General features: G+C 42.6%; 1 protein-coding gene across 7 annotated transcripts in view; it reads right to left on the bottom strand.

Moving 5' to 3' along the window:
* Nucleotides 1–24,454, bottom strand: part of SKIL (SKI like proto-oncogene) — a 39,329-nt gene extending 14,875 nt beyond the window's left edge. Inside the window, exons 1-4 of one of the 7 annotated variants that reach the window (XM_063602594.1) lie at nt 24,073–24,447; nt 23,189–23,834; nt 20,412–22,142; nt 579–676 (exon numbers count right to left, since the gene is read on the bottom strand). In XM_063602594.1, coding sequence (XP_063458664.1) covers nt 579–676; nt 20,412–21,509 — 1,196 coding nt within the window. In that variant the 5' untranslated portion in view covers nt 21,510–22,142; nt 23,189–23,834; nt 24,073–24,447. Of the gene's footprint in view, nt 1–578; nt 677–20,407; nt 22,143–23,188; nt 23,835–24,072 lie in introns of all 7 variants that reach the window. The other 6 variants (XM_034957714.3, XM_055110679.2, XM_008957304.5 and 3 more) reach the window with 6 other exon arrangements.
* Between the last annotated feature and the right edge of the window lie 3,109 nt (nt 24,455–27,563).

The following is a 27,563-nucleotide window of genomic DNA, read 5'->3' as shown; positions in this document are numbered from 1 at the left end:
TTAGTAGAGACAGGGTTTCACTGTGTTAGCCAGGATGGTCTCGATCTCCTGACCTCATGATCTACCCACCTCGGCCTCCCAAAGTGCTGGGATTACAGGCGTGAGCCACCGCGCCCAGCCTAATTTTGAATTTTCAAAGATAATCTATGATTAACAAGAAAGCCTGAAAATAAAGAAATAAATTCGTGGTCAGGCACAGTGGCTCACACCTGTAATCCCAGCACTTTGGGAGGCTGAGGCAGGCAGATCACTTGAGGTCAGGAGTTCAAGACCAGCCTGGCCAACACTGTGAAACCCCATCTATACTAAAACTACAAAAATTAGGAGGGCGTGGTGGTGTGAGCCTGTAGTCCCCGCTACTCGGGAGGCTGAGGCAGGAGAATCGCTTGAACCCGTGAGGCGGAGGTTGCAATGAGACGAGATCGCGCCACTGCACTCCAGCCTGGGTAACACAGCAAGACTCTGCCACAAAAAAAAATAAATAAATAATTAAATTCCCATGTCCTAGAATAGTGCATGGCATATAGTTGTTGAATGAAGAAATGAATGAACAAACGAACAAATAAATACCAACTCACCTGGGGTGTAAAAATGAATGTGTCTGAGAAACATGGTCACCTTCCTGCTTTATAACAGGATACCATGACTGTAATTCCATTCCTGATGGTGCATCTGTCTGCAGAAAAACATGGAAGGGAAACATTTATTGAAGTAAAACTGTGAAGGTTAATTGTATGTGTCAACCTGACTGGGCCACTGGGTAAAGACAACTAACATTATTTAAGAGTCATCATGCCACGCACAGTGGTTCACACCTGTATTCCCAGCACTTTGGGAGGCAGAGTGGGGAAGATTCCTTAAGCACTGGAGTCAGCCTGGGCAACATAGGAAGACCCAGTCTCTTTAAAAAAAAAAAAAAAAAATTAGCCAGTTGCAGTGGTGTACATCTGTGGTCCCAGCTACTTGGGAGACTGAGGTGGGAGAATCCCTTGAGCCCAGGAAGTTGAGGCCTGCAGTGAACCATGATTGAACCATGATTGCACCACTGCACTCTATCCTGGGCAAGAGTGAGACCCTGTCTCAAGAGTCATCTTCCAATAAGGCAGTCTTCCCTTGAAGAAGCCTGATTATCACCTGAAACTCAGAGACACCCACATGAACTATCCCATCACAAGAACAGTTTCAGTATGCATGCTAACATGGAGTACCAGAAATGACTGCATCAAATTTCATACTTATGAAATCTATTTTTTTATTTATTTTTATTTTTTTGAGATGGAGTCTCGCTCTGTCACCCAGGCTGGAGTGCAGTGGCGCGATCTTGGCTCACTGCAACCTCCACCTCCTGGGTTCAAGCGATTCTCTGCTTCAGTATCCTGAGTAGCTGGGATTACAGGCACCCACCACCACGCCCAGCTAATTTTTTGTATTCTTAGTAGAGACTGGGTTTTGCCATGTTGGCCAGGCTGATCTCAAACTCCTGACCTCAGGTGATCCCTGCTCCTCAACCTCCCAAAGTGCAGGGATTACAGGCATGAGCCACTGAGCCTGGCCAGAAATCCATTTTAAATAATAGAATTCTATAAAGGTACAGCACTGGAAAATTGATTCTTATTCCTGTACTACAATCGGCTAGACTATACCCCATCCCTACAGTATTTGTTAGCATATTAGCTAGATAACATTCTACAGCAATACTTTGCCAAATTAAATCCAAAACCACATAGTTTGCTAACACTTGTCATTAAACTATATTTCCTAATAAATATAAAAAGGATTTTTTAATACTTAAAGATGAGCTATAACTAAAAATAAAGAAAAATAAGGAGAAAGGTAACTGGTAACTTAATGAACATCTACCGGCTGAGAACTTTATACATCATTCTTAATTCTAACAAATATCCCCCATTAAATAGGTATCATTACCATTTTACAGATGAGAAAACAACTGACGTTCAGAAATTGAAGAGGGGCTCGGTTCAGTGGCTCACACCTGTAATTCCAGCACTGTGGGAGGCCGAGGTGGGTGGATCACCTGAGGTCAGGAGTTCGAGACCAGCATGGCCAACGTGGCAAAACCCCATCTCTATTAAAAACGCAAAACTTAACGAGGCCTGGTGGTGCGCTCCTGTAATCCCAGCTACTTGGGAGGCTGAGACAGGAGAATCACTTGAAACCAGGAGATGGAGGTTGCAGTGAGCCAAGATCATGCCACTGCACTCCAGCCTGGGCAACAGAGCAAGAATCGTCTCAAAAAACAAAACAAAACAAAAAAAGAAATTGAAGAGAAAAGAAGAATAAATGATCTGTGGTTACTAACTTCTCCCTTATTTTGGTTTACTTTATTTACACTTTGTCCTCCCTTCATCCCCTACATATTTCCTAGTATACGAAATTACCTTGCTTTTGTGGGAAAAGGATACTTAAAAGAGGGGGGCAAGACTCACTGGTAAGGGAAAGGGGAAAGAAGGAAAGGAGAGCTGAAATGTGGCATGGTTAAGGTGACCCACAAAAATAGGAAGTTCAGACAAACCCAGGAAACTGAGGGAGAATGCGATTAGGAACGAGTTAAACAAGGGAAAAAACAAAAAAGAGAGCTGGATATTTCTCTAAACCCTACCTTTAAGAGGTTCCATGGCCAGGCGCAGTGGCTCATGCCTGTAATCCTAGCATTTTGGGAGGCCGAGAAGGGTGGATCACCTGAGGTCAGGAGCAAGAGACCAGCCTGGCCAACATAGCGAAACCCAGTCTCTACTAAAAATACAAAAATTAGCTGGGCGTGGTGGTACACACTTGTAATCCCAGCTACTCGGGAGGCTGAGGCAGGAGAATCACTTGAACCCAGGAGGCGGAGGCTGCAGTAAGCCGAGATTGCACCACCGCACTCCAGCCTGGGCAACTGAGCCAGAATCCATCTCAAGATTAAAAAATAATAATAAAAAAATAAAAAAATAAAAGAAGCTCCAATTCCGGTCAGGTGCGGCAGCTCATGCCTGTAACTTTGGGAGGCTGAGGGAGGTGGATCACCTGAAGTCAGGAGTTTGAGACCAGCCTGGCCAACATAGAGAAACGCCGTTTCTACAAAAATTAGCTGGACATGGTGGTGACTGCCTGTAATCCCACCTACTTGGGTGGCTGAGGCAGGAGAATCACTTGAATCCGGGAGGCAGAGGTTGCAGTGAGCTGAGTTCGCGCCACTGCACTCCAACCTGGGTGACAGAGCAAGACTTTGTCTCCAAAAAAAAAAAAAAAAAAAAAAAGAGAGAGAGTCCAATTCCCAATTCCTTCTGTATGGGGAATGACAACTTCATTCAATAATGAATAAAACCACATATAGTGGAGAGCCATTAAACACCAACAAATTAGGAAAGTAGCAAAGCTGTTTTGCCTGATATCCCAATATTCCAGTTTGGAACCAAGAAACTAAGGACTGCAAACAGATCTCTGGATATTAAGCAGTAGTGATTAAAACAAAATCAACTCTAAACTATCCAAACTCTGGTTTGATTACTGAGATCCTACTAATGGAGGAAATCAATGAGAATGAAGAAACCTGGGAGAGATCTGACAAGTAACCCACTGCCCTCAACAAAACAGGCTGAAAACAGAAAGGAAACAGCTCTTAGAATATGTATCTTAAAATCTGATCAGTCAGGACATGATTTAGGGCCAACTAAAGGACAAAACTAGGCAGGGCACGGTGGCTCACGCCTGTAATCCCAGCACTTTGGGAGGCCAAGGCAGGCAAATCACGAGGTCAGGAGTTCAAGGCCAGCCTGGCCAATATAGTGAAACCCTGTCTTACTAAAAATACGAAAATTAGCCAGGTGTGGTGGTACGCCGCTGTAATCCTAGCTACTCAGGAGGCTGAGGCAGGAGAATCACTTGAACCTGGGAGGTGGAGACTGCAGTGAGCCGAGACGGCGCCATTGCACTCCAGCCTGGGTGACAGAGCAAGGCTGTGTCTCAAAAAGAAAAAAAGAAAAAAATATGTATGTGGGAGATCTTTATTTTTGTTAAGAATTAGGCCAGGCACAGTGGCTCACACCTGTAATCCCAGCACTTTGGGAGGCCAAGGCGGGTGGATCACGAGATCAAGAGTTCAAGACCAGCCTGGCCGAGATGGTGAAACCCCGTCTCTACTAAAAATACAAAAAAAAAAAAATTAGTCGGGTGCGGCAGCAGGCGCCTGTAATCCCAGCTACTCAGGAGGCTGAGGCAGGAGAATCGCTTGAACTCAGAGGGCGGAGGTTGCAGTGAGCCGAGATCGTGCCACTGCACTCCAGCCTGGGTGACAGAGTGAGACTCTGTCTCAAAAAAAAAAAAAAAAAGAATTATTGAGCAATGAATTTGAAAGACTAATAAGACCTCAAAATTATAGGAAAAAGATTAATATTTTTAAAAGATTTAAGAGTTGAATATTCAGTGAAGGTCTCTACATGATATGTAAATGTGGAATTAAAAAAAAAAAAAAAAGGCCTGGGCACAGTGGCTCATGCCTATAATCCCAGCACTTTGGGAGGACAGGAGAATCAACTGAAACAGGGGAACAGAGGTTACAGTGAGCTGAGATCGCTCCACTGCACTCCAGCCTGGGCAACAAAGTGCAACTCCATCTCAAAAAAAAAAAGGAAAACAGAAAAAGAAACATCACATTTTGAACTAATATTCAGAATCTGGGCAAATTCCACTGCTTATTTATAAAACAAACCGATCACTTATTTACATAGTTCCTCAGCCTATAGCTTAGTTATAGCAGTAAGAAAGGGAACTGACTTCTGGCAACAGAAATACTAAATGATAGATGCTAAGTGACAGCTGACAGCCTAAGGAGAGAGGAAAATTACAAGATGCAAACACAAAAACTGCTTCAAAAAGCAAGACAATCTGAGTAAAGGCTTTAGCATAGACCGGGGCAAATAATTTAATATATCTCAATTGTCCCCTACCCCAATTCAACAAAGTATGGTAATTAATGTTTAAGAATCTTGAGTTGGCCAGGCGCAACGGCTCACATCTGTGATATTACCTAGCAATTTGGGAGGCCAAAGTGGGCAGACTGCTTCAGCTCAGGAGTTTGAGACTGGCCTGGGCAACAAGGCAAAACCCCATCTCTAATAATAATACAAAAATTAGCCAGGCAAGGTGGTGTGTGCCTGTAGTCCCAGCTACTTGGGAGGCTAAGGCAGGAGGATCACTTGAGCCCAGGAAACAGAGGTTGCAGTGAGCTGAGATTGCTCCATGGCACTCCAGCCTGGGTGACAGAGCCAGACCCTGTCTCGTTAAAAAAATAAAAACTCTTGAGTCAACGTGACATAGCTAAATTATGTTCTGTATACCACTTAGATTCAAAACTTTTTCAGACATTTTACAATTCATGAAAACAGTTTTTTAAAAAAACACAATGCTTTTAAAAAGTAGCTTAATGGGTAGAACATTTTGCACCCCAGCTCTACATGACCAAAGAGGTGTTAATGAACGAGGATAAGTTCATTCTAACAAATCAGTAAAATTTAAGATCAGTTTGAGGGCAGGAACAGTGGCTCACACCTGTAATCCCAGCACTCTGGGAGGCCGAGGTGGGTGGATCATTTGAGGTCAGGAGTTCGAAACCAGCCTGACCAAATGGTGAAACCCCATCTCTAATAAGTACAAAAAAAATTAGCTGGGCATGGTGGCGCATCCCTGTAATCCCAGCTACTCGGGAGGCTGAGGCAGGAGAATCACTTGAACCCAGGAGGTGGAGGTTGCAGTGAGCTGAGATTGCGCCACTGCACTCCAGCCTGGGCAAGAGAGTGAAACTCCGTCTCAAAAAAAAAAAAAAAAAAAAAAGGAAAATCAGCTTGAATTAAATGAGAATTTCTTTTCTAGACATCATTTGTTAAAAAACAAAGAAAGCTCCTCTTTAAATAAGTGTTATAGCTGAAAGAATTCTAGATGTACTGCCCAAGAAATCAATTGTTTCCAGATTTTTTTAATTAAAACTACTAAAATTGGCCCTACCCAGTGGCTCACACCTATAGCCCCGGAATTTTAGGAGGCCAAGGCACAAGGACTGCTTGAGTCCAGCAGTTCGAAACCAGCCTGGACAACATAGAGAGACCCCCATCTCTACAAAAAAAATTGTTTTTAATTGGCCAGCCGTGGTGACGCATGCCTGTAGTCTCAGCTACTCAGGGGACTGAGGTGGGAGAATCAGTTGAAGTTGGCAGGTTTGAGGTTGCTGTGAGCTATGATTCTGCCACTGCACTGCAGCCTAGGCAACAGTGTGGGGCTTGTCTCAAAAAAAGAAAAAGAAAAAATATAAAATTACTAAAATTGATTTATATATTTCAAAGTTTTTCCTATAATGAATACTGGAATCTCAAATCTTCAGAATATCAAGCAAATTCTAAATTTGCTCAAAGACCTTGACTTGAAATCTGACTCAATTTTGATCAAGTTCATTTCAAAACCCTACAGTTTGATTTATAAGAGTAAGTTTTATCTTTACTCATGAGCCAAACCTAGCATCTATTTATTTCTGTGTCTCTAAACTTCAGGTGCCACCTTAAATAACTGCTAGCACATTCCTTTATTTTTAAACAGTCATCCCTCTTAGCTCCTATTCTTTATTTCCTAGTCTTGACCAACCCAGTAAGAGTCAGACTAGAGCTTCTAAGGAATCTTAAAGATCACCTAGCATAGTCCCCTAGCCAATGTCTGAATTCCCTATTTAAAATCCCTGTTAAGTGGCTACGCAGCCTCTGCTTAAACAGCAGCTTGAGGTCAAGAACCAGCCTTACCTTTGTATTTTTAATACCTAGCACTATATGCCTAGCATGTAGTAGGGACACAATAGATATTTGTTGAATGAATTCTGAATGACAGTGCAGCTCATTAATTCCCAAGGTAGCCTTTTACAAGGTTATTCTGCTACCACAAAACTCTTGGTCTCTTTCACGTTTGATATCCCTCTACTCCATGAAGCACCAAGGAAGCCCAACAGTTTCTAAGGCTGCATTTTATCAGAGATATAAATTAAACAATACAAATGATGGGGACACGCACAACACTAACCATGATAAAATGTTGCAAGCTAATTTTACCTAATATGCTGTGGTAAGCCATAAACACATTTATAACAAATTATCCTAACTGTATGTTAAAAACAATTAAGAAAAGCACAATGTTTATGATACAACAAAACATTCAGAGGCATGCCAGATTTTCTCATCTATTCTGCATTTGTGTCAACATACAAATTAGGTTTTCAAAAAAAGAACAATATAATTAAATGGTTCAGCAGTAATGCTACTAATCAGGAATAAAAATTAGATACCAAATTATGAGTATCTACTGCCTGGTATCTTACCTTTCAACATAGGAATCATTTATTTTTATGTGTATTTAAATTTTAAAATACAATACATTATATAACTTGCCAAAGAAGTGGATCATTTAGTAGCTTAAGTTAGAACCTTAACATTTCAAAATGCTCTTATCACCCAATTTCCCCATCATTATTTACCCCAAAATGAACAGATAGCATCCTCATTTCAAACATATAAGCAAAATTTCAGACACATAAATTTCATTCCAAAGGTTCTTTCTCTTAGGTCATAAAACTCCAAATGTCTATGAACGCACAATTTAAACAATTCCAAAATATACAGTAAAAAAATATAAAATAAGTAAAAACTAAGAAACATTTTATGAAAGTTTCTCTAAATTTCTGCACCTTCCTATGCTTATTCTGTATACATGACCCTTTGATAATCAGATTTCCTAATGAAGAACCACTCTATTTTAGTGATACGATGCTAATCAGTCTCATAATGAAAAATAATTTAGAGAGCTTGATTTCATTTACAAAAACTTCTTGTCACTACTTTCTAAATACAAAAGCTATTCCACCTGCTCAGCATTATTCATACAAATATTCGAATTTGTACCAAAAAAAACCCTTTAAAATTCTTAGACATTTTTTTTTCCCTTGAGACAGGGTCTTGCTCTGGGGTACAGTGGTATAATTATAGCTCACTGCATCCTCCAACTCCTGGGCTCAAGGGATCCTCATGCCTCAGCCTCCAGAGTAGTTAGGACTATTGGCCCATGCCACCAAGCCTGACTAATTTTTTTTAATTTTTTTTGTAGAGACAGGGGTTGCACTATGTTGCCCAAGCTGGAACTTATTTTCAAATACTAAATCTTGCTTTTAGGTGGCACTCTAATTTTTAATTACAGCATCAGATTACTATTTTGATCTTTAATTAAGTCCTAATGACAAACATTAATGAACTAAAGAAACCAAGATAATGCCTCAAAACACTAGTGGGAATTCCAAAATTCCAACAAAAATCAGAATTAAGCCTTTTTACAAATATATGAGCCGGAAGGCCGGGCACAGTGACTCACACCTGTAATCCCAGCACTTTGGGAGGCCAAGGCGGGAGGATCACCTGAGGTCAGGAGTTCGAGACCAGCCCGGCCAACATGGTGAAACCCTGTCTCTACTAAAAATATAAAATTAGCCGGGCATAAAGGCTGGGCGCGGTGGCTCACGCCTGTAATCCCAGCTACTTAGGAGGCTGAGGCAGAAGAATCGCTTGAACCCAGGAGGTGGAGGATGTAGTGAGCCGAGATCACACCACTGCACTCCAGCCTGGGTGACATAGCAAGACTATCTAAAAAATAAAAATAAATTTAAAAAATTAGCCGGGCCTGGTGGTGCACGCCTGTAGTCCCAGCTACCGAGGGGGCTGCAACAAGAGAATCGCTTGAACCTGGGATGTGGAGGTTGTCGAGGTTGCTGTGAGCCGAGATCACGCCACTGAACTCCAGCCTGGGCAACAGAGTGAGACTCTGTCTCAAAAAAAAAAAAAAAAAAGTGAAAATTATTTCTAAAAACGAATTTTTAAAGTGCTATAAGTGATAAAGATTAATTTTTAAATTTGTGTTCATAAGACAGAAGCAGTAGTGTAGGTTGGTAAATTTAATAATCTATCTCCCTAATGGCATATTTACACAAGAAATAAAATATAATGCATATGAAATGCACATTACTTTGTTCTGACCCAAAATAAATCATTAGCAACCTTACTAAACATATGACTGGATACACAGGAAGTGAATATATCTCATCAGGGTCTTTTTGCTGTGTATAATACTAAAACATTCAAGTGGTCAATAAATGATTTCAGAAGTATAAAGACACCCTACCAGATAGCTGCCAACAACTCTTACTGAAAGAAACAGAATCCCTCAGTACACTATCAGGTTTCCTTAATACTTCCAACATGTTGTGAGTAAGTGTTTCAACAAATGAAACAGAACAGTGTTACAAGGTAGCAAATAGCTACTTAGAGATTTCAAGGCTTAGTCTTGGGCCTCACTTCTCTGTAATCAATAGAATTGATCAAATTAATGCAAAACTGGGACAGTATGATCTAAGCATCTGCACTAGCTGATCAAAAACAGATCGTCAGGAGTCACAGCAATGGCAGCTGTTTCCACAGGCTGAAAGATCATACCACCTACCTCACAAAGCCAATTTTAGGTTTGAGATACTTAAAAATGCTCACAGAAAATGCAAAGGCTCGAGTTCTTGTAATAATTTTGCAACTATTATTTTGAGTCCTTAATGGAAACAAAGCCATGCAAAGTTGGTAATATAACATCCCCTTTACAACTTGAAGAAAAATACACTGATAAAAATCCTGTTAATCCTGTGACATTTTATACTGAAGGTCTGTGATGCCCAATAAACTTAATACTGCAACTACATGGAAATCTCAGTGTCATACACATTATTTTCCACTATTTGTCAAAAATTTTAATCTGTATAATTCTAAGGCTTTACTTTTCTATCTCATTTTAGCATATATGCTTAACAATTTACAGTTCTGGATTATTCTGGCCTTCAAATAATGTAAACTGGCAGTATCAAAACAGAGATTGATTAATCTTACTATGTGCAATGTCCTCTATTTTCCATTTTATTCTACTTCAGGTTTTTATGTTTTTTAATGCTGGTGACCCACTAAATTGATTTCATGACCCTCCTGGCAGTTTTCAATTGAGGTTCTCAGGAGAATTTAAAATGCCCCAAGGCATCCATTGCATGTAATGAATTACCTTCTCTCCAGTGCATTTAGAATGGTACCAGTACCATCACTGGGAGAAATGACAAAACCAGCACTCAATTCATTTTCTGTAGTGCTTAAATCTCCCCTTATGGAACCCTGCTTGAGATGGCTACATGAATGACAAATTGCAGTTAGAAAAACACTGCTCTAAATGAACTGTCTTAAAATTGGTCCAAAAGTATTATTCCAGTAACTACTCCTTTTGTTTTTCTTTTTCTTTTTTTGAGACAGAGTCTCACTCTGTTGCCCAGGCTGGAGTGCAGTAGCACGATCTCCGCTCATTGCAACCTCTGACTCCTGGGTTCAAGCAATTCTCCTGCCTCAGCCTCCCAAGTAGCTCTAATTACAGGCGTGTGCCACCATGCCCAGCTATTTTTTTTATTATTATTTTTAGTAGAGATGGGGTTTCACCATGTTGGCCAGGCTGGTCTCGAACTCCCGACCTCAAATCATCTGTCTGCCTTGGCCTCCCAAAGTGCTGGGATTACAGGCGTTAGCCACCGCACCAGGCCTACTACTCCTTTATTAATACTTATGCACTCTAGAAATGCTTTTGCACAAACACAGTTACAATTACATACGCAAATGAATAAATTCCAGAGGCAGTTATCACATGGTGCAATTATGAGGAAATTGTGTTTTCTTCTTTTTACTTTCTTAGTATTTACTACAATGGGCCTATATTGTTTTCATAATCAAACAAACAAATTTAACATAGACTATAAAAAGCATAAAAGTCTTAAATCATTTTTATTAAGTTTTGTTTTGTCTTGTTTTTTTGAGAAAAACAGGGTCTTGCTCTGTTGCCCAAGCTTGGAGTGCAGTGGTGCCATCACAGCTCACTGCTGTCTCAACCTCCCCAACTCAAGCGATACTCCCATCTCAGCCCCACAAGTAGTTGGGACTACAGGCAGGCCCCACCAAGCCCAGCTAATTGTTTTTTTCAATCTTTTGTAAAGACAGGGTCAAACTATGTTACCCAAACTTTTAGTAAGTTTCTTAAGCTTTTTAATTCCTTGTTCCCATAAAAAATGCAAAATATATACTTTTAATGCCATTTGAAATCTCAAAATAAATTCAACATCACAAATAAAAACGAAATGCTGCTTTGTTTTAAAACTAAACCTGTTTCCCTCTTCAAGAATCACTGGTAACTTTATAGGGCCACTTAGACTTCACTGTTATCCAAACCTTTATTAGGCATCTACCACATTCTAGAGTCGAAGACTGTAAGATATAAGAAGACTGTAAGACTATAAGATGAACTCCTGCTCTGGGAGGGGGGGGGGCCTCTCTCGCTCTCTCTCTCTCTCTATATATATACATATATATGTATATATAGAAATATTACATATTTCTGTGATCCACTCTTAAGTCTAGAAGTCATGAAATCAAAAGGACTCAAACTAATTTTATATCTTTCCTATTCATTCTTTCTGCCTAATATAATGAGTTAGTGATTGAAGCAAACCACATTTTATTTTATTTTATTTTTTTGAGACGGAGTCTCGCTCTGTCTCCCAGGCTGGAGTGCAGTGGTGCGATCTCGGCTCACTGCAAGCTCCGCCTCCCGCGTTTACGCCATTCTCCTGCCTCAGCCTCCCGAGTAGCTGGGACTACAGGCGCCTGCCACCGCGCCCGGCTAATTTTTTGTATTTTTAGTAGAGACGGGGTTTCACCATGTTGGCCAGGATGGTCTCGATCTCTTGACCTCATGATCCGCCCGTCTCAGCCTCCCAAAAGTGCTGGGACTACAGGCGTGAGCCACCGCGCGCAGCCGGAAGCAAATCACATCTTACAACAAGATGCATTGTTTATATATTCTTTTGCTTTCTAGAGTCTAATAAAATCCTTATTTTATGTAATACGAATCCCAGTAGAATAAAATTCTATATGTGAACAAAATACAGATTCAAGCTATTACCAAAGCTATTCTCAAACAAGTTCTACCCCTTTACTAGGAACAAACTGAATTCTGGCTCGACAATCACTTTCCACTCCCAGAATTCTAAAGGGATTAAAATTAGCCCAATTCGCTGGGTGCGGTGGCTCACGCCTGTAATCCCAGCACTTTGGGAGGCTGAGACAGGCAGATCACCTGAGGTACGGAGTTCGAGATCAGCCTGACCAATATGGTGAAACCACATCTCTACAAAAAATACAAAAATTAGCCAGCTATGGTGGCACATGACTGTAATTCCAGCTACTAGGGAGGCTGAGGCATGAGAATCACTTGAACCCAGGAGGCGGAGGTTGCAGTGAGCCGAGATTGCCTTATTGCACTCCAGCCTGAGCTACAAGAGCAAAACTCCTTATCAAAAAAAAAATTAGCCCAATTCTTGATTACTTCTTTGGTTTCCCAGTGGCATAAATGATAACATATGCACTGCTACGAGAAAACTACTGGCTGACTATGATGATCCAGGCCTACTCTGAAAACACGGCCATCTCTTTTTTGTTTTTCTTCTTTAAAGTTTCTAAGTTTTTTCCCATTTCTCAAACAAAAAGGATAAATTTCTAACTTTCAAAAATCATATGCTAACAATTCTATTTTTTAATAATAAAAATAAAGAGACTGTATTTCCTAAACCACAGGGGGCACTATTTGCAAAGCCACTCTAGAGATTTCAAAAAAAAAAAAAAAAAAAAAAATGCCAGGGATAGGGAGGGTCCACATATCCTGTTATTAACAGAATGAGCTCCAAAAACTTGATTACTCTGAAGTTATTATAAAAGTCGTTTTGTAAAAAATGAGAAAGGCACTAAACAAAACCTTATCCAATCTAAGCAGGTCTGGATTGGTCTCCATCATTCAAAACCCCAATGTGGTATCAACCGAATAAATGGAATGGGCACTATCTCCAATCAATGTATCTTTTTGGGTAACAAGTCGAAAATAATGAAATAATTCAGAAAATGCTTCTATAATTAAAAAACTGTTTCACACTTTCTTCTTGCACACTTCATTTTAGTAAGCAAATATCCAACTACTGTAATTACTGTGTAAAAAAAACTATAAATGAGATACATTTGAACCCAATATTCAGTTATCTTGTTTGTCTCAGAAATATAATTCTAGATAAGAAAATGAGGAAAGGAGGACTCCTCAAATACATAATATTTCAATAGTAGTTTGAAATACCATCCTACATTTCTGCAGTAAAGGCTCTTAACTTCCAAAATGCTCATTCTCTTGTTTGATGAATTATATTAACAGTTTATGCGCAAATTGTATCTGTTTAAAGGTTAAGCCATCTTTAAAAGAAAATCCAAATATTCTAAAATATAGTTTACTGTTATTTTTCAAAAATCTATTCAGTTAAAAAAAGAAAAATTTAATTGAGTGCCTTTGACATGCCAGGCTTTGAACTCAGTTCCAAAAAAATAGAAAAAAAACTCTGTAAACTAGTGGGAACAGTTACTAATTTTAGAAAGTTAGACAAAAGTATTCATAATGGTCCCTCATATGAGCACAAATACTTCATCTGACTCTCAACTTATCCCCACTTGATCAAAAATTTTGCTAATTGCAAAATGTAATCTGTATCACTGGGGTAGCAAATCACCATCAAATCCACCACAATTATTACTAGATCACATTCTGTCCCAACACAACTCTTTGTAGTTGCCCATTCTACTGTTCCTTATCTCAATTAGGTTTATACTGACAAATACGCTGCCTAATACAAGTATAATTAAAAGCTTGCAAGAGGGGAGAAATATTTTGTACTATTATTACTCCAGTGATCTCTACAGAAATGAAGAAGTGAAACAAAAATGCAAAATTAAACTCTCAAACGGCTAATACGCTTTCAGGGAAAAAAAATTTTTTAAGTTGCTATCTTTAGGTCATCTGTTTGTATCATAAGTAATCTATAGAGATTTTTCCCCCCAAGTAGATTAAAAACTAAAATATTTTACTTACCTAAGAGTAGTCCAGTCTAAATGTTAAACGTTTAAATTTTAGCCAGGCACGGTGGCTCACGCCTGTAATCCCAGCACTTTGGGAGACTGAGGCTGGTGGATTGCCTGAGATCAGGAGTTCGAGACCAGCCTGGCCAACATAGTGAAAACCCCATCTCTACTAAAAATACAAAAAATTAGCTGGGCGTGGTGGCAAGCACCTGTAATCCCAGCTACTAGGGACACTGAGGCAGGAGAATTGCTTGAACCTGGGAGGCGGAAGTTGCAGTGAGCCAAGACTGCGCCATTGCACTCCAGCCTGGGCAACAAGAGCGAAACTCCGTCTCAATAAAAAAAAAAAAAAAAGGGTATATATAGTTCTTAACTTAGTAAAGTGGAGACTGTCAGCCACATGCTACAGTAGGGAAGAATCGGCCAGGCGCAGTGGCTCACGCCTGTAATCCTAGCACTTTGGGAGGATGACGAGGTCAGGAGATCGAGACCATCCTGGCTAACACGGTGAAACCCCATCTCTACTAAAAAAATAGAAAAAATTAGCCAGGCGTGGTGATGGGCACCTGTAGTCCCAGCTACTCAGGGGGCTGAGGCAGGAGAATGGCGTGAACCTGGGAGGTGGAGCTTGCAGTGAGCTGAGATCGCGCCACTGCACTCCAGCCTGGGCGACAGAGCGAGACTCCGTCTCAAAAAAATAAACAAACAAAAAAAAAGTGAAGAATCACCTACAACAAATGACCACTTCCAATATGTTTGAAAATAATCTTAAGTAAACATTACTCTTCAAATTTTATTTACAAATGATTAATTTGCCTGTTGATCTTTTTTTCATACAAACATAATATTCAAAAAAATTAGAATTAGATCAAATTTATTTTAATTTTCTATTTTTGTTTACATAAATTTGATCTACTCCTGATTTTGCTGAATATCCACTGAAGATGTGAAAAAGAATCAGGAATGTGATGTTTGCATGTATTTATACAGTTTAAAGTACAATAATGATTATTCTAATAAAAAACACAAAAAGCTCGTATCAGGTAAGTAACTTGACAACATTCTGTAGAACAACATAGGCAGATCTAAAATCAAGTGTGTGTGTGTGTGTGTGTGTGTGTGTGTGTGTGTGTATATTTTTTTTTTGAGACAGAGTTTCACTCTGTCACCCAGGATGAAGGGCATGGTGTGAACTCAGCTCACTGAAACCTCCACCTCCTGGGTTCAAGCTATTCTCCTGCCTCAGCCTCCCAAGTAGCTGGGATTACAGGCGTGTGCCACCATGCCCTGCTAACTTTTGTATTTTCAGTAGAGATGGCGTTTCACCATATTGGCCAGGCTGGTCTCGAACCCCTGACCTCAGGTGATCCACCCACCTCAGCCTCCCAAAATGCTGGGATTACAGGCGTGAGCCACTGCGCCTGGCCTAAAATCAAGTATATTTCTTATGGCGACTTGAGTAAGAAAGAGTTATTAGCTATATTTAATTAAGTTGTCTCATTTCAAATTATTTATAATTTACAAGATATTACAATTTATTAACATTAAAATGTATTAACATATTACATATTTTATAATTGTAAAATAATTAAGTTGTTTCATTTCAAACAACTTACTGAGTTTCAGGACTTTTTTTAATCCAAAAGCAATACTTTGATTACATAAACTATATACACATGTCAAATCATGTCAGTATTCACACTAAACATCAGGTCCTTTACATAACACGTTAATATATTTAGTACAGTCTTAAAAAAAAAAAAAAAAAAAAAAGGCCAGGCGCAATGGCTCATGCCTGTAATCCCAGCACTTTGGGAGGCCGAGGCAGGTGGATCATCTGAGGTCAGGAGTTCAAGATCAGCCTGGCCAGCATGGTGAAACCCCGTCTCGACTAAAAATTTAAAAATTAGCTGGGTATGGTGGCAGGCGCCTGTAATTGCAGCTACTTTGGAGGCTGAGGCAGGACAATCGCTTGAATCCAGGAGGCAGAGGTTGCAGTGAGCCAAGATCACGCCATTGCACTCCAGCCTGGGCGCAAGAGCGAAACTCCATATCAAAAAAAAAGCCTAGTTTGACTTTTTAAAATGAGCTCCCTCTGGGTCAATTTGGCTTGTTTGGCAACCAACTCAATGACTCACAGAAGAAAATAAAAACTGTTCCTCAGTCAAGGACTATCTCATTCTCAGTTAAATACCTTAGTATTTAAATTTATATGCAGGTTAAAACAGAGTTTGAGAACCATCATAGAGGCTGAATATCCCTTATCAGAAATGCTTGGGACCAAAAGTATTTTGAATTTCTGATTTTTTCAGATTCTGGAATATGAGTACGATATGGCAGTTGAGCATCCCAAATCCAAAAATCAAAATCTGAAATACTCCAATGAGCATTTCCTGTGAGTGCCATGTCAGCATTCAAAAAGTTTTGGCCTTTAGAGCATTTCAGATTTTGGATTTGGGATGCTCAACCTGTACTAAGGTAAATTGATAAGAAAAGTTAATGTTTCTCAAAATTCAGTTTCTGCTACTAACATGTGCTTCAGGGGCAAATAGTGAAAAATTACTAAACTTCGAGTTAGAAGCCCTGTATTCAACTCCTGATTCTGGTTATACAACCAGGAGCACGTGACTCATCTAAGAGGTGGAAATATTGTCATTCACCTTCCTCACAGACCCTAAAAAATAACTGTACTTCACAATGTTCTGAGTACGTTTTTAAAACGTGAAGTGGTAAGCATAATAAAACAACCACTCAAGTACGTATTAAATATGAACCAAAGAAAAGAATCTTTCTTAAAGTATGGGTGTTTGAAATTTTCTTAAATTCCTTTAAATTTCTCAAATTCACATAAAATTACAAGCAATATCAAAATACACCACAAACACTAATTCAAATACTGCAAAATGTAACACAGCAAAAAGATCAGAAAAAAATCTCACACCTTCCTAAAATCAAAAATGTATTCAAATCAGTGAATTCTGGGACAAAAAGGGATTACATCCCAGACGAAGGATGGTTTCAGTGTTAACCAAACCTCAGCACATTGTTTCAGTTAAGTAAATTAATCCATCATCTTTTTTTTTTAAAACCTTTATCATGGTTCTCAGATGTTTTTCACATAAACACAGAGCAAGAATATTAGAAAAAGTAGTTTATCCAAAATACACTTATGTCAGACTAATAATTAGACTGGGGCGGGCCAGGCGCCATGGCTCATGCCTGTAATCCCAGCAATTGAGAGGACGAGGAGGTCGGATCACCTCAGGTCAGGAGTTAAGACCAGCCGGCTAGGCTGTAAAATCCCATCTCTACTAAAAATACAAAAAACTAGCTAGGCATGGTGGTGGGCACCTGTAACCCCGGCTACTTGGGAGGCTGAGACAGCAGAATCACTTGAATCTGGGAGGTGGAGATTGCAGTGAACCGAGATCGCGCCATTGTACTCCAGCCTGGGCAATAAAAGCGAAACTCCGTCTCAAAAAAAAAAAAAAAAAAAGACTGGAGCAACAATATCTGGCAAATGTGGCCTCCAACAGACATGTAAGAGTAGACCACCACTGGGCATGGTGGCTCACGCCTGTAATCCTAGCATTTTGGGAGGCAGAGACAGGCGCATTGCCTGAGCTCAGGAGTTCGAGGCCAGCCTGGGCAACATGGTGAAACCCCCTCTCTACTAAAATATAAAAGAAATTAGCTGGGCGTGGCGGTGGGCGCCTGTAGTCCCAGCTACTCGGAAGACTGAGGCAGGAGAATTGCTTGAACCCAGGAGGCAGAGGTTGCAGTGAGCCGAGATCGTGCCACTGCACTCCAGCCTCGGCGACAGAGCAAGACTTGTCTCTACAAAAAAAAAAAAGTACAGCACCTAATTAGCTTGGGGGCAAGATATCACAAATATCAAAAGGGGCATTCCACATTTTGAAATATAATCTCTGAGCACAAACTTCAGCACGGGACAATTCCAACTGTAAGCAAGTTCTACACTGAGCACTGGCTTGAAGTCAATCCTGATTTAAAATTAGGTAATAGGCCGAGAGCAGTGGCTCACACCTGTAATCCCAGCACTTTGAGAAGCCAAGGCGGGTGGATCACCTGAGGTCAGGAGTTTGAGACCAGCCTAGCTAACATGGCGAAACCAGTCTCTGCTAAAAATAACAAAAATTAAAGGGTGTGGTGGCTGATGCCTGTAATCCCAGTGACTCAGGAGGCTGAGGCAGGAGAATCACTTGAACCCAGGAGGCGGAGGCTGCAATCAGCCAAGATCGCGCCACTGCACTCTAGCCTGGGCAACAAGAGCGAAACTCTATCTCAAAAAAAAAAAATCAGTTAATAACTACACCTAAAGAATATAAACTTATCTAGCAGCCACTGGCAAGAAATTTCAAAGTGCTGGTCTTCTGGAAGCAGCAAGCAGCAAACTACCATAAATGAGTCTAAAATTATTATCTTCATTAGGCTTAACCAATGTCTTAAACTACACTGTTACCTAAATTTCCCTCAAAACCTTAAAGGCACCAGAATAAAGCTCAGGATCCCAAGTCTTAAGGACTAGTCCAAGCTCTAACTTTGCTGTGAATAAACCTTCAGTCAGTCATTTAATATGCTTTATTCATTTCTTCTGTAAAACAGAAAAGGGCAAGGATATTTCAAGGAATCAAAACTAATAGTGGAAAAATTCAAAGTTCCTAAATGAAACACAGCCAACCTCTTGTTAAGAATTAAATAAAATTATCTGTGTAAAACTGCTCAAGAATAATGTTTGCCACATTTTAAACACTTAGTGTTAGGAACTGTTATTACACATTAATTTTAGTCAAATAGGAAAAAATATAAAACAACCCGATCAACAAACTAAATATTTAATAATCCCAATCTTGTCCATTACCTCGGCATTCAAAACCTTGGAATGAAAATAATAGTTTAGCCTACTAGATAATGCAGCAGGAAAAATAAAATTATGATACCTTGGCTGATAGGTGGTTGTGTTTTTTTTTTTTTGAAATGGAGTATTACTCTGACGCCCAGGATGGACGGTGGTGGCGTGATCTCAGCTTACTGCAACCTCCACTTCCCAGGTTCAAGCGATTCTCCTGGCTCAGCCTCCCAAGTAGCTGGGACTACAAACACACACCACCATGCCTGGCTAATTTTTGTATTTTTAGTAGAGATGGGGTTTTACCATGGTGGCCAGGCTGATCTCAAACTCCTGACCTGAAGTGATCTGCCCACCTGGGCCTCCCAAAGTGCTGGGATTGTGAGCCATTGCTCCCACCTGTTGATAGGTTGTTTTGTTTTGTTTTTTGATGGAGTTTCCCTCTTGACGCCTACGCTGGAGCGCAATGGCACAATCTCGGCTCACTACAACCTCCGCCTCCGGGGTTCAAGCGATTCTCCTGCCTCAGCTCCTGAGTAGCTGGGATTACAAGTGTGCGACACCACATCCGTCTAATTTTTGTATTTTTAGTAGAGATGGGATTTCACCATGTTGGCCAGGCTGGTCTCAAACTCCTGACCTCAGGTGATCCACCTACTTCAGTTCCCCAAAGTGTTGGGATTACAGGTGTGAGCCACTGACCCCGGCAGGTTTTTATATTAATATTTTATTAGTTTAAAATAACTTTTCCTTACTCTGTCATTTTTTTTGTTATTCCTTTCAAATCACAAATTCTTCAGATACATGTCTTTTCCATTTGTTTCAAATATTGAGCAAGCCTGAATATCCAAACATAGAAACATCAGAAATCATAGGTGTATCTCTGAAAAATGCTGTTTTGAGCCCACAGGAATTGTGGCCATTGTACCATTTGCAAATGGAGATAACACCAAAGCGCAAATTATCGAGTCCTAGAAAAACAACAGATGTAGTGGTCAAGAAGCAGGATGTGTGCAAAAGAGGATAAGAAAAAGAAGCCCTGGCTGGACACAGGGGCTCAAGGATGTAATCCCAGCCCTTTGGGAGGCCAAGGTGGGCGGATCACGAGGTCAGGAGTTCAAGACCAGCCTGGCCAACATGCTGACACCTGGCCTCTACTAAAAGCACAAAAAAAAAAAAAAAAAAAAGAAGCCCTAACTCCTCCACTCCCTGGCTACATAATTTTGGGAAAGTCATTTTATCTCTCTGAGCTTCATTCACTTTATCTAAAAATGGAATAATAGTCTTACTTCTCTCACAGGATGTTTGGAAAGTCAAATGAGGAAACATACTGCAAAGCACTTTATGGCCTAAAAACTGCAATACAAATATATCAATTGGTATTTTGTTGTTGTTGCATGAGCAATGTTCAACATACAGGTTAAGTTACACACTAAACATAGAATTTTCATTTCAAAGTAAACCATTACCATTATTAAAAATTGATATAAAAAACTTGCCTTGGATTGATTTCTCTTTCCACTTCTCATGCTAAACTTCTCCTTCATTTCTTCTAAAATTATCTTCAGTTTCTTTTCTTCAGGTGTTCCTAAGTATTTTTGGTTCACATGAAGATAGCAATGCCATTTAGCTGATTCAAAGCCCCAGTGGCAAGTTCTTTTGTCAGGTGATCTGTGAGAATGCATCACAAACGTCTGGGGTGCAAACATTCCACAACACTCCAGACATTGAATACACGGAGCATCAGGCTGAACATAAAACTGGGGTGCAAATAGACCCTGACATTTGCCTAGGCATTCATGTTCCACTTCAAAGGCACTGCCAGTTTCCTTTAACTGGGCCAATGAGTTTTTAGCAGGAAGTACGCTACCATTTTGAGGAAAAGTTCGTGGCCGCAATAAAGCATTACATAATCTTTGTGCATCAGTTAATGTAATCAGCCCACAGGATGGGGCATTGAATGGAAGTATGCCCAGTACCTTTAAGATATGAAGCTGGTCTGAAGTACACCTTGAACAATATATGTACAATTCATCACACACTGTATTTATTTGCTGGAGTGTAAATTCTCGGAGAACAGAATTTAAGACTTGGGGCAAACAGAGTCTCTTTTCTCCTCCAACTTGAAAACAAGAAATAGATTCCCCTTCCAACACAGTCTGAGTGAGTTCTGTGGAGCTATCTGAAGGGATGAGCAATGGGCCAGGAAGAACCTGAGGTGATGGAAGAGGCAGAAATACAGTAGGCGACATGCTTTCTTGGGAATGCCGAGCAGAAAATGCTGCTGGTCCACCCAGCGAGCTCTGACTACTTAAATGGAATTGTGCCAATGTGTGTTTCAAACTGGGATTTAAATGCAAAGTTTCAGGAACAGAAGTACAGGTTCGCTTGACATGCTCTCCATCAGTTTCCACTGGTGCTTCTCCATAGTCATCCAAGTGTTCCTTCTTAACTGTTGGCACCTTGTTTATCGTTTTTCCATTTGCATGAATGTCTGTTATCATTTTTTTCGCTGGGGGGCTGCCATCATCTCCCATCCCATTCAGTTTTTTAGTTGAGCCCTGAACCAAGGAGAAATTTGTCTGGAGGTTTTCCATGGTACACTCTTCTGTTAAATAATTAAGTCTGAGATTAGCATTTCTATTTAGTTGCTTATTTGAAAAGAGGAAAGTAATGAATGGATACAAATGCCTATCGTAACTTACTCTCAAACTTTCAAAGCGAGAGCCCCTTAAATTAATAAATTTTGCGACTTAGTTTTGGTTCTCCTTATAATCTGGTATAATTTCACTACAAATCCTATAAAATTGTTCGTTTTGCCTCTAATAATAAAGAAAAAAGGCACACCTCTGAGGATGCCTTTGTTTTCTTGAATTCTTCAGATATACATATTAAAATAAAGTTACCAATTTCTCAGTTAAAGATGTCCAGGGTCAATGCAATGGTCTGGTTTGTTTTAACCAAAACACATGAAAAGTTTATGCCATTCCTTGTGCCATAAAATCTAGACTCAAACACAAGTCAAAATGATGCAACCAAATTTAATCTTTACCACCAAGGAAACCAAAAAGGAGGGCAGAGGGAGTATTTCCTCTAAAAATGATGGTCTGCTGGTCTGTGCTGAAAAACTGAAGACGTGTGTAAATCCTCACACCAGTAAGAACAGCCTCCGACTTAAAAAACTGCCCAGTTATCTTCAAGGATTATAGTTCATTCTTCTTTTAATTAATCTGGAAGAAGAGAAGGGGGGTTGGGGAAGAGTTACATTTGAATTTGCTCCAGAGGCCAAAGGGCCAATTTGAAACCAGTTTCTTTTATTTATTTTTTTTTTTCTTTTTTTTACGGAGTCTCGCTCTGTCGCCCAGGCTGAAGTGCAGCGATCTCGGCATACTGCAACCTCCGCCTCCCGGGTTCAAGCAATTTTCCTGTCTCAGCCTCCGGAGTAGCTGGGACTACAGGCGCAAGCCACGACACCCGGCTAATTTTTTTGTATTTTTAGTAGAAACGGGGTTTCACCATATTAGTCAGGCTGGTCTTGAACTCCTGACCTCAGGTGATACGCCCGCCCGGGCCTCCCAAAGTGCTGGAATTACAGGCGTGAGCCACCGCACCCGGCCGAAATCAGTTTCTTAAACTGAGTTCAGTTTACCAAGGTGAAGCTTGAGTGATTTCTTTAAATCTAACACCAGTTTACTAGAAGAACATTCATTTAAATAGGAAAGCAATTTGGAGTTGCGTAAAGCGAGCAATAATATAACATAAAAGGCCTTTCGAGTTCAGAATATGAAGACTCTTAAGCAGATCATCTCAATTACTACCAGGGGCTTTCTCAGCTATGCCATTTTAAGGGAGGAAAAAAATCCATTACTTCATCTCCTATTTAAAAACAAAAAAACAGTTTCATCCAAAAAAATCAGACAGAAGTTAACATATCTACCATATGTAACTAAGTTACAATTTTAAGTGGATTAATTCAGCTAGTCCGTGTACACTATTTTTCTGGAATGACTGCAGGCAAAAATTAACTTTCTCTTAAAAAAAGGTTAGCGATTTTACTTAATGGAAGCCAAAAGCTATAGACTCCACGCCCGGGAATCTCCATCCTTCAACAAGACTAATCCGGGACAAAAAGCACAAGGCAGACAAACCTCACAAAGAATGCAAATGGAGGAAGAGGGGAAAAGAAAAGACTCTTTTTCCACTTCCTTCTTGAGAGAAAAGCCAAAAGAAATCCAATAAATAGAAATTTTTGCTTCCCAAAGTCTCAGCACTTTACCTTAAAACAGACCCAAAGGATTAAGGACCAATGCCACCAACCATCGTACAGACTTTCGTCCACCACAGGAACACACCTCACTCAACACAGGCCAAGGAAGAGAGCAAGAGGCATGACCTAGAACGGGGGAGCCCCTAAAACCCTGAAGTCCTCCGCCCACTCAAAGCCACCCACCTATCTCTAACCCGGAGAGAGGGAGAACAAGGGACACGGGAAGCCTGGGGGTGGGTGTGCAAGGGGGTGGAGGGAAGTAAAGGGAGGAGTCCCCCCACCCCCACCCGCGAGCCTGGGATAACCCCAAGTGCCCTCCCAACACCGCCCCCCCGCGGGGGCCGCGGGAAGGACTGTGGAAATCCCCCCCTCCCCGCGCACCCTCTCCCTGGGAAGTTCTCGGGTGTCACCTCAGCGCCCCTAATGCTGCACCTCCCCCCTCCAGCCCCGGGCCAGAACGAAGAGGACACCAGGGCAGTTCAGGCGCCGAGCGCGGATCCCTGCGCCGCCGAGGGCTGACGGACGGGGTCGAGACCAGGGCATCCCCGCGGAGCGCTGCTGGACTGGGGGAGGGGGGCGGTGACGGGCGTCCGGATCTCCGGGGTCCCCGCGGCTCCCGTCAAGTACAGCGCCCTGCCCTGTCGGCGCCCACCGCCTGGGGCCAACGAAACGTGATCAGCCGTGGAACACCCGCCTAGCGACCCCCTCTGGCCCCGACCCCACCCGGGACCCGCGCATCCAAACCCCCTACTCGGGCCTCGGTGCCCGGGTAAGCTCGACGAGCTTTGTGAGTTCCCCACCGCCCCTGTCGCCGCCGTCGGGCTCCCAGAAGGGTGAGCGCCTCTGGCCTCCCGCCGCCTCCGCCGCGTCCCCGCCGTAAGCCGAAGCCGCACCTGTGCCCGCCGCCGCCGTCGCCGCTCGCCCGCTCCCTTCGGCTGTGCCGGCGCGGCTCCGAACCCCACACACATCGCTACACACAGCCCTCTGACGTCACCGAGTCCTCGGCCCGCCCACGTCACTGCGGAGACACACGGCTTCCCGCAGACGCCGCCGCCGTCTCCGGCCGCCCGGGGGAGAGCGAGGGCGGCGGGGAGGAGGAGGGGAAGGGAACGGAGCCAGCGGCGGCGCCGCGCGCGCGGGCCCGCCGGCGTCGCCGCCGCCGCCACTTCGCGGCTCCCGGCCCCCTCGGGGACGCGCGTGCCGTCTGGCCTATTGTGGCTCCTCAGAGCGCCCCCCTGGCCCCGTCGTCTCGCGCGCGCGCCCCTCCCCCCAGGCGCGCGCCCGGCGCTTCTGGCCCCGCGCGCCGTCTGGGAAGCTGGCGCGCGGCGCTGTCTGCGGTGCACCCGGCGCAGACAGGATGTTCCCTCCCCACCCCACCCTCACCGCCGCCCTCCCTCCTTCCTTCCTCTAGTCGCCCAGCCGGCTGTCTGGGGCCACCGCCCCGCCCCCGCCCCACCCGCCGCTCTGTGGTGATGGGCCAGACGCGGGGGCGCCCTGGCCGCTCGGACGCCGCGCAGCGGGGAAGAGGGGGCAGGGCAGCCGCGCGGTGCACTGTGCGCGACCCCAGCAGCCGGCAGGGCGGAGGCAGTGCCCGCCCGGCAGAGTGCCGCCGCCCGAGGTCAGGCACGGGAGACCCTCCCCCTGCGCGGCCGCAGCTGGGCCGCCCCGCCCCGGAGGCAGCCGGGCGGCGGCCGCCCTGCAGGGCCCCCGGGGCCGGCTCTGCTCCCCGCCCCCGCGGGACCTCCCTCCTGGGCTGCCCCTCGCCCCCGCGGGGCCTCCTGCCCGAGGGCCGCCCAGCCAGCTGCCGGCGCTCCGCCCCGCCCCGGCGGCCCCGGCCTCGCCCGGGCGGCCTCCACCCAGACGCCTTCCCCTGGCTGACCTCCATCCGCCATCGGGCCGGGCGGGAGGGGTGGCCAAAGTTCCGGCAAAACCGAGAGCAAACATTTTTGTCCCTACTCCCCAGCCTCCTGCCTCCACCCCACCAGGCTGCTCTCTCAGTTCCAGAAGGGAGCTATAAATTAAAGGTTTTTACAGTGTTTACTGAGGGTGTTTTTGTGTGTGTGTGTTTTTTTGGAGAGGGACGAGACGAGGTAGGGAAGATAGGACTCAAGAGCTTTCCGGCTGTGACCCTCTGAGGCGTGTAGGGTGGTCTTCCTGGTTCCCAGGGTAGCCGATTAGCATATTGAACTCTGCAGAGCTGCTCCGTCACATTTCGAAACACCAAGAAATCCCCTTTTCTCCACCCCACCACAAGATCAGGAACTGAAATAGTCCACCGAGTAGCAGTGCACAAAATTCAGGAGACTCGAGCTTTGTCCCTTTTTTTCCCCCCATTTTCGTCCAATTTCTTCTAGTTTTACTGCTTCGGGTTGTTCCTGTGGGGGCCCACATTTGCAGTCGGCCGGCTAGAAATACTCTTGTGCTCATACTTTTTATTATTTTTTTTTTCCTCTCAACAGGCCTCCGAAAGGCGCACCCCCACCCAAGTTCCCTTCCTTAGGCCCCCACCGCCGAGCTCCCAGGTCGTGCCCCCTCTCCACCCCGCCCCCCCACCTTTTCTTCCTTCTTGACTGCCTCCTTTCCTGAACATGAATAATTCCACAGCACTTCCCATCTGTTATTGCCATAGAGACAGAAGCGTGGCAAAGATAATGATGTTCTGTGCAGAGCCAGTGGGGGAAAAACAGCATCTGCGAGTCTAGGGGGATAGATTTTCTAACTGTGAGAATATTCAGAAGGCCTAGCTGAAGATCTGATGTGAAGACTGGACAGTCCTGAAACTTGGCACCAGGTCAACTCTCAGCACCTGGCTCCTGTGTCTAGCCAGAAGTAACAATTTTTAGAAACCAACATGACTGGTTAATAAAAAAGTAATTCCAAAACTGCAATTATTAATAAATGTTTAGTAGTCATTTTACCAGCCATTAGAATAATTACTTGCTAGCACGTCCAAGGACGAAGATAAATTGGACAGTAAATAGACTTTTGAGAAATCAAACACATTAATCCGCCTCCCCGTTCTGTTGATTTGCATTCCTCAGAAATCTGTTTTTGAGAGATCTTTCATGCCTGTGATTTTATGTGCAATGATTTGACAAATAGTGACCGGCAAATATGACTAGAACCAATTAAATTTGAGGGCATTTATTTTTCCCTTATTGGTCAAAGTACAAAATGCATCAAATTAAAATCATTTTGCCCTTGAATTCCCAAACCTCAAAGGTACGCGTTTGAAAGCAAGTGAAACTGAACGGGGTCCATTTATACATAGATCTGAGGCAGATGGGGAGGCTCACAGGAAGGCACATTTTTGCAGGCCTACTTAAGGATTTTCAGAAGTTATCAGTAAAATTGATTGTATGTATCATACGACATTGAACACAAATGATAATGGTTCTTTATTCCAAATACAGAATTGCACAGACACAGAAAATGCAGGCCTTAGAAAAAATAAGCACTGCGAGGTAATGAATTTTGTAATTCCACAGGCTCATGGTCTTCATTAGTGTCGAAAAGTCAATTAAAGGATTGGTCAACAAATAGTTATTAGGTGGATTTTGCATGACCTCCCACCTCACCTTCTTGGCTGCCAGCAGGAGTTGAGCAAGACCACCATGAGAGTGTGCTTGTCTGCGCATGAGAATTTCAAATGATTGGGGGTGGGGACTACCTATTGTTTCATCTTCTTCCATTAAATATTACAGATACAAGATCCAAATTAACTGGTACTAGGTAGTCTAGAATGTCTTCTTCATTAATTATGGCTGTCTGATAACAGAGACCAAGAATGGAGAGGTTACAAACTCGAAGGCCAGCTCTGTTCTGTGACCTGATAAATAGTTTGAGGCAAATGCTTTTCTTTTGTCTCCATTTACTGATCTGTTGATAATGACCCACTAATATTAATTACAAAGAAGATGGAAATGAGAAAGGATAGGGTAAGATGCAAAAATTCAACATAAATTATTTTTATTTTTATGAAGGAGGGGGAAGAAATTCAAATGTTAATTGAGCATGCAAACACTGGCTTGTGTTTGCATTTACACCTTCTGCTCTTTTCCAAAGAAAAGAAACCAGTTATGGTCTCTGATGGTCCTTCTGCCAAAGTCCTCCTTCCTTGAGCCTCGATTTAAAAAAATGTGTTTAAAAGGTTTTGTTTGTTTGTTTAGCAGCAAGTCAAATGCTAGGAGGTCAGTTTCACAAAAGAATGTCAACCATTTCCTTTTCCATCTCATTTTTTTCCTGTAGCTTTTCATTAATTTCTTTTTTTCGGAATTATGATCTTTAACTTTTTTTTTTTCTTTTGAGATGGAGTCTGGCTCTCTCACCCAGTCTGAAGTGCAGTGGTGCTAGCACCCAAGTGGCTGGAACTACAGGCCCGCAC

The sequence above is a fragment of the Pan paniscus genome, chromosome 2 (genome assembly GCF_029289425.2).
Source record: "Pan paniscus chromosome 2, NHGRI_mPanPan1-v2.0_pri, whole genome shotgun sequence".
Lineage (NCBI taxonomy): Eukaryota > Metazoa > Chordata > Mammalia > Primates > Hominidae > Pan > Pan paniscus.
The sequence above is the reverse complement of the archived record's forward strand: the minus strand, read 5'-3'. Positions and strand labels throughout refer to the sequence as shown.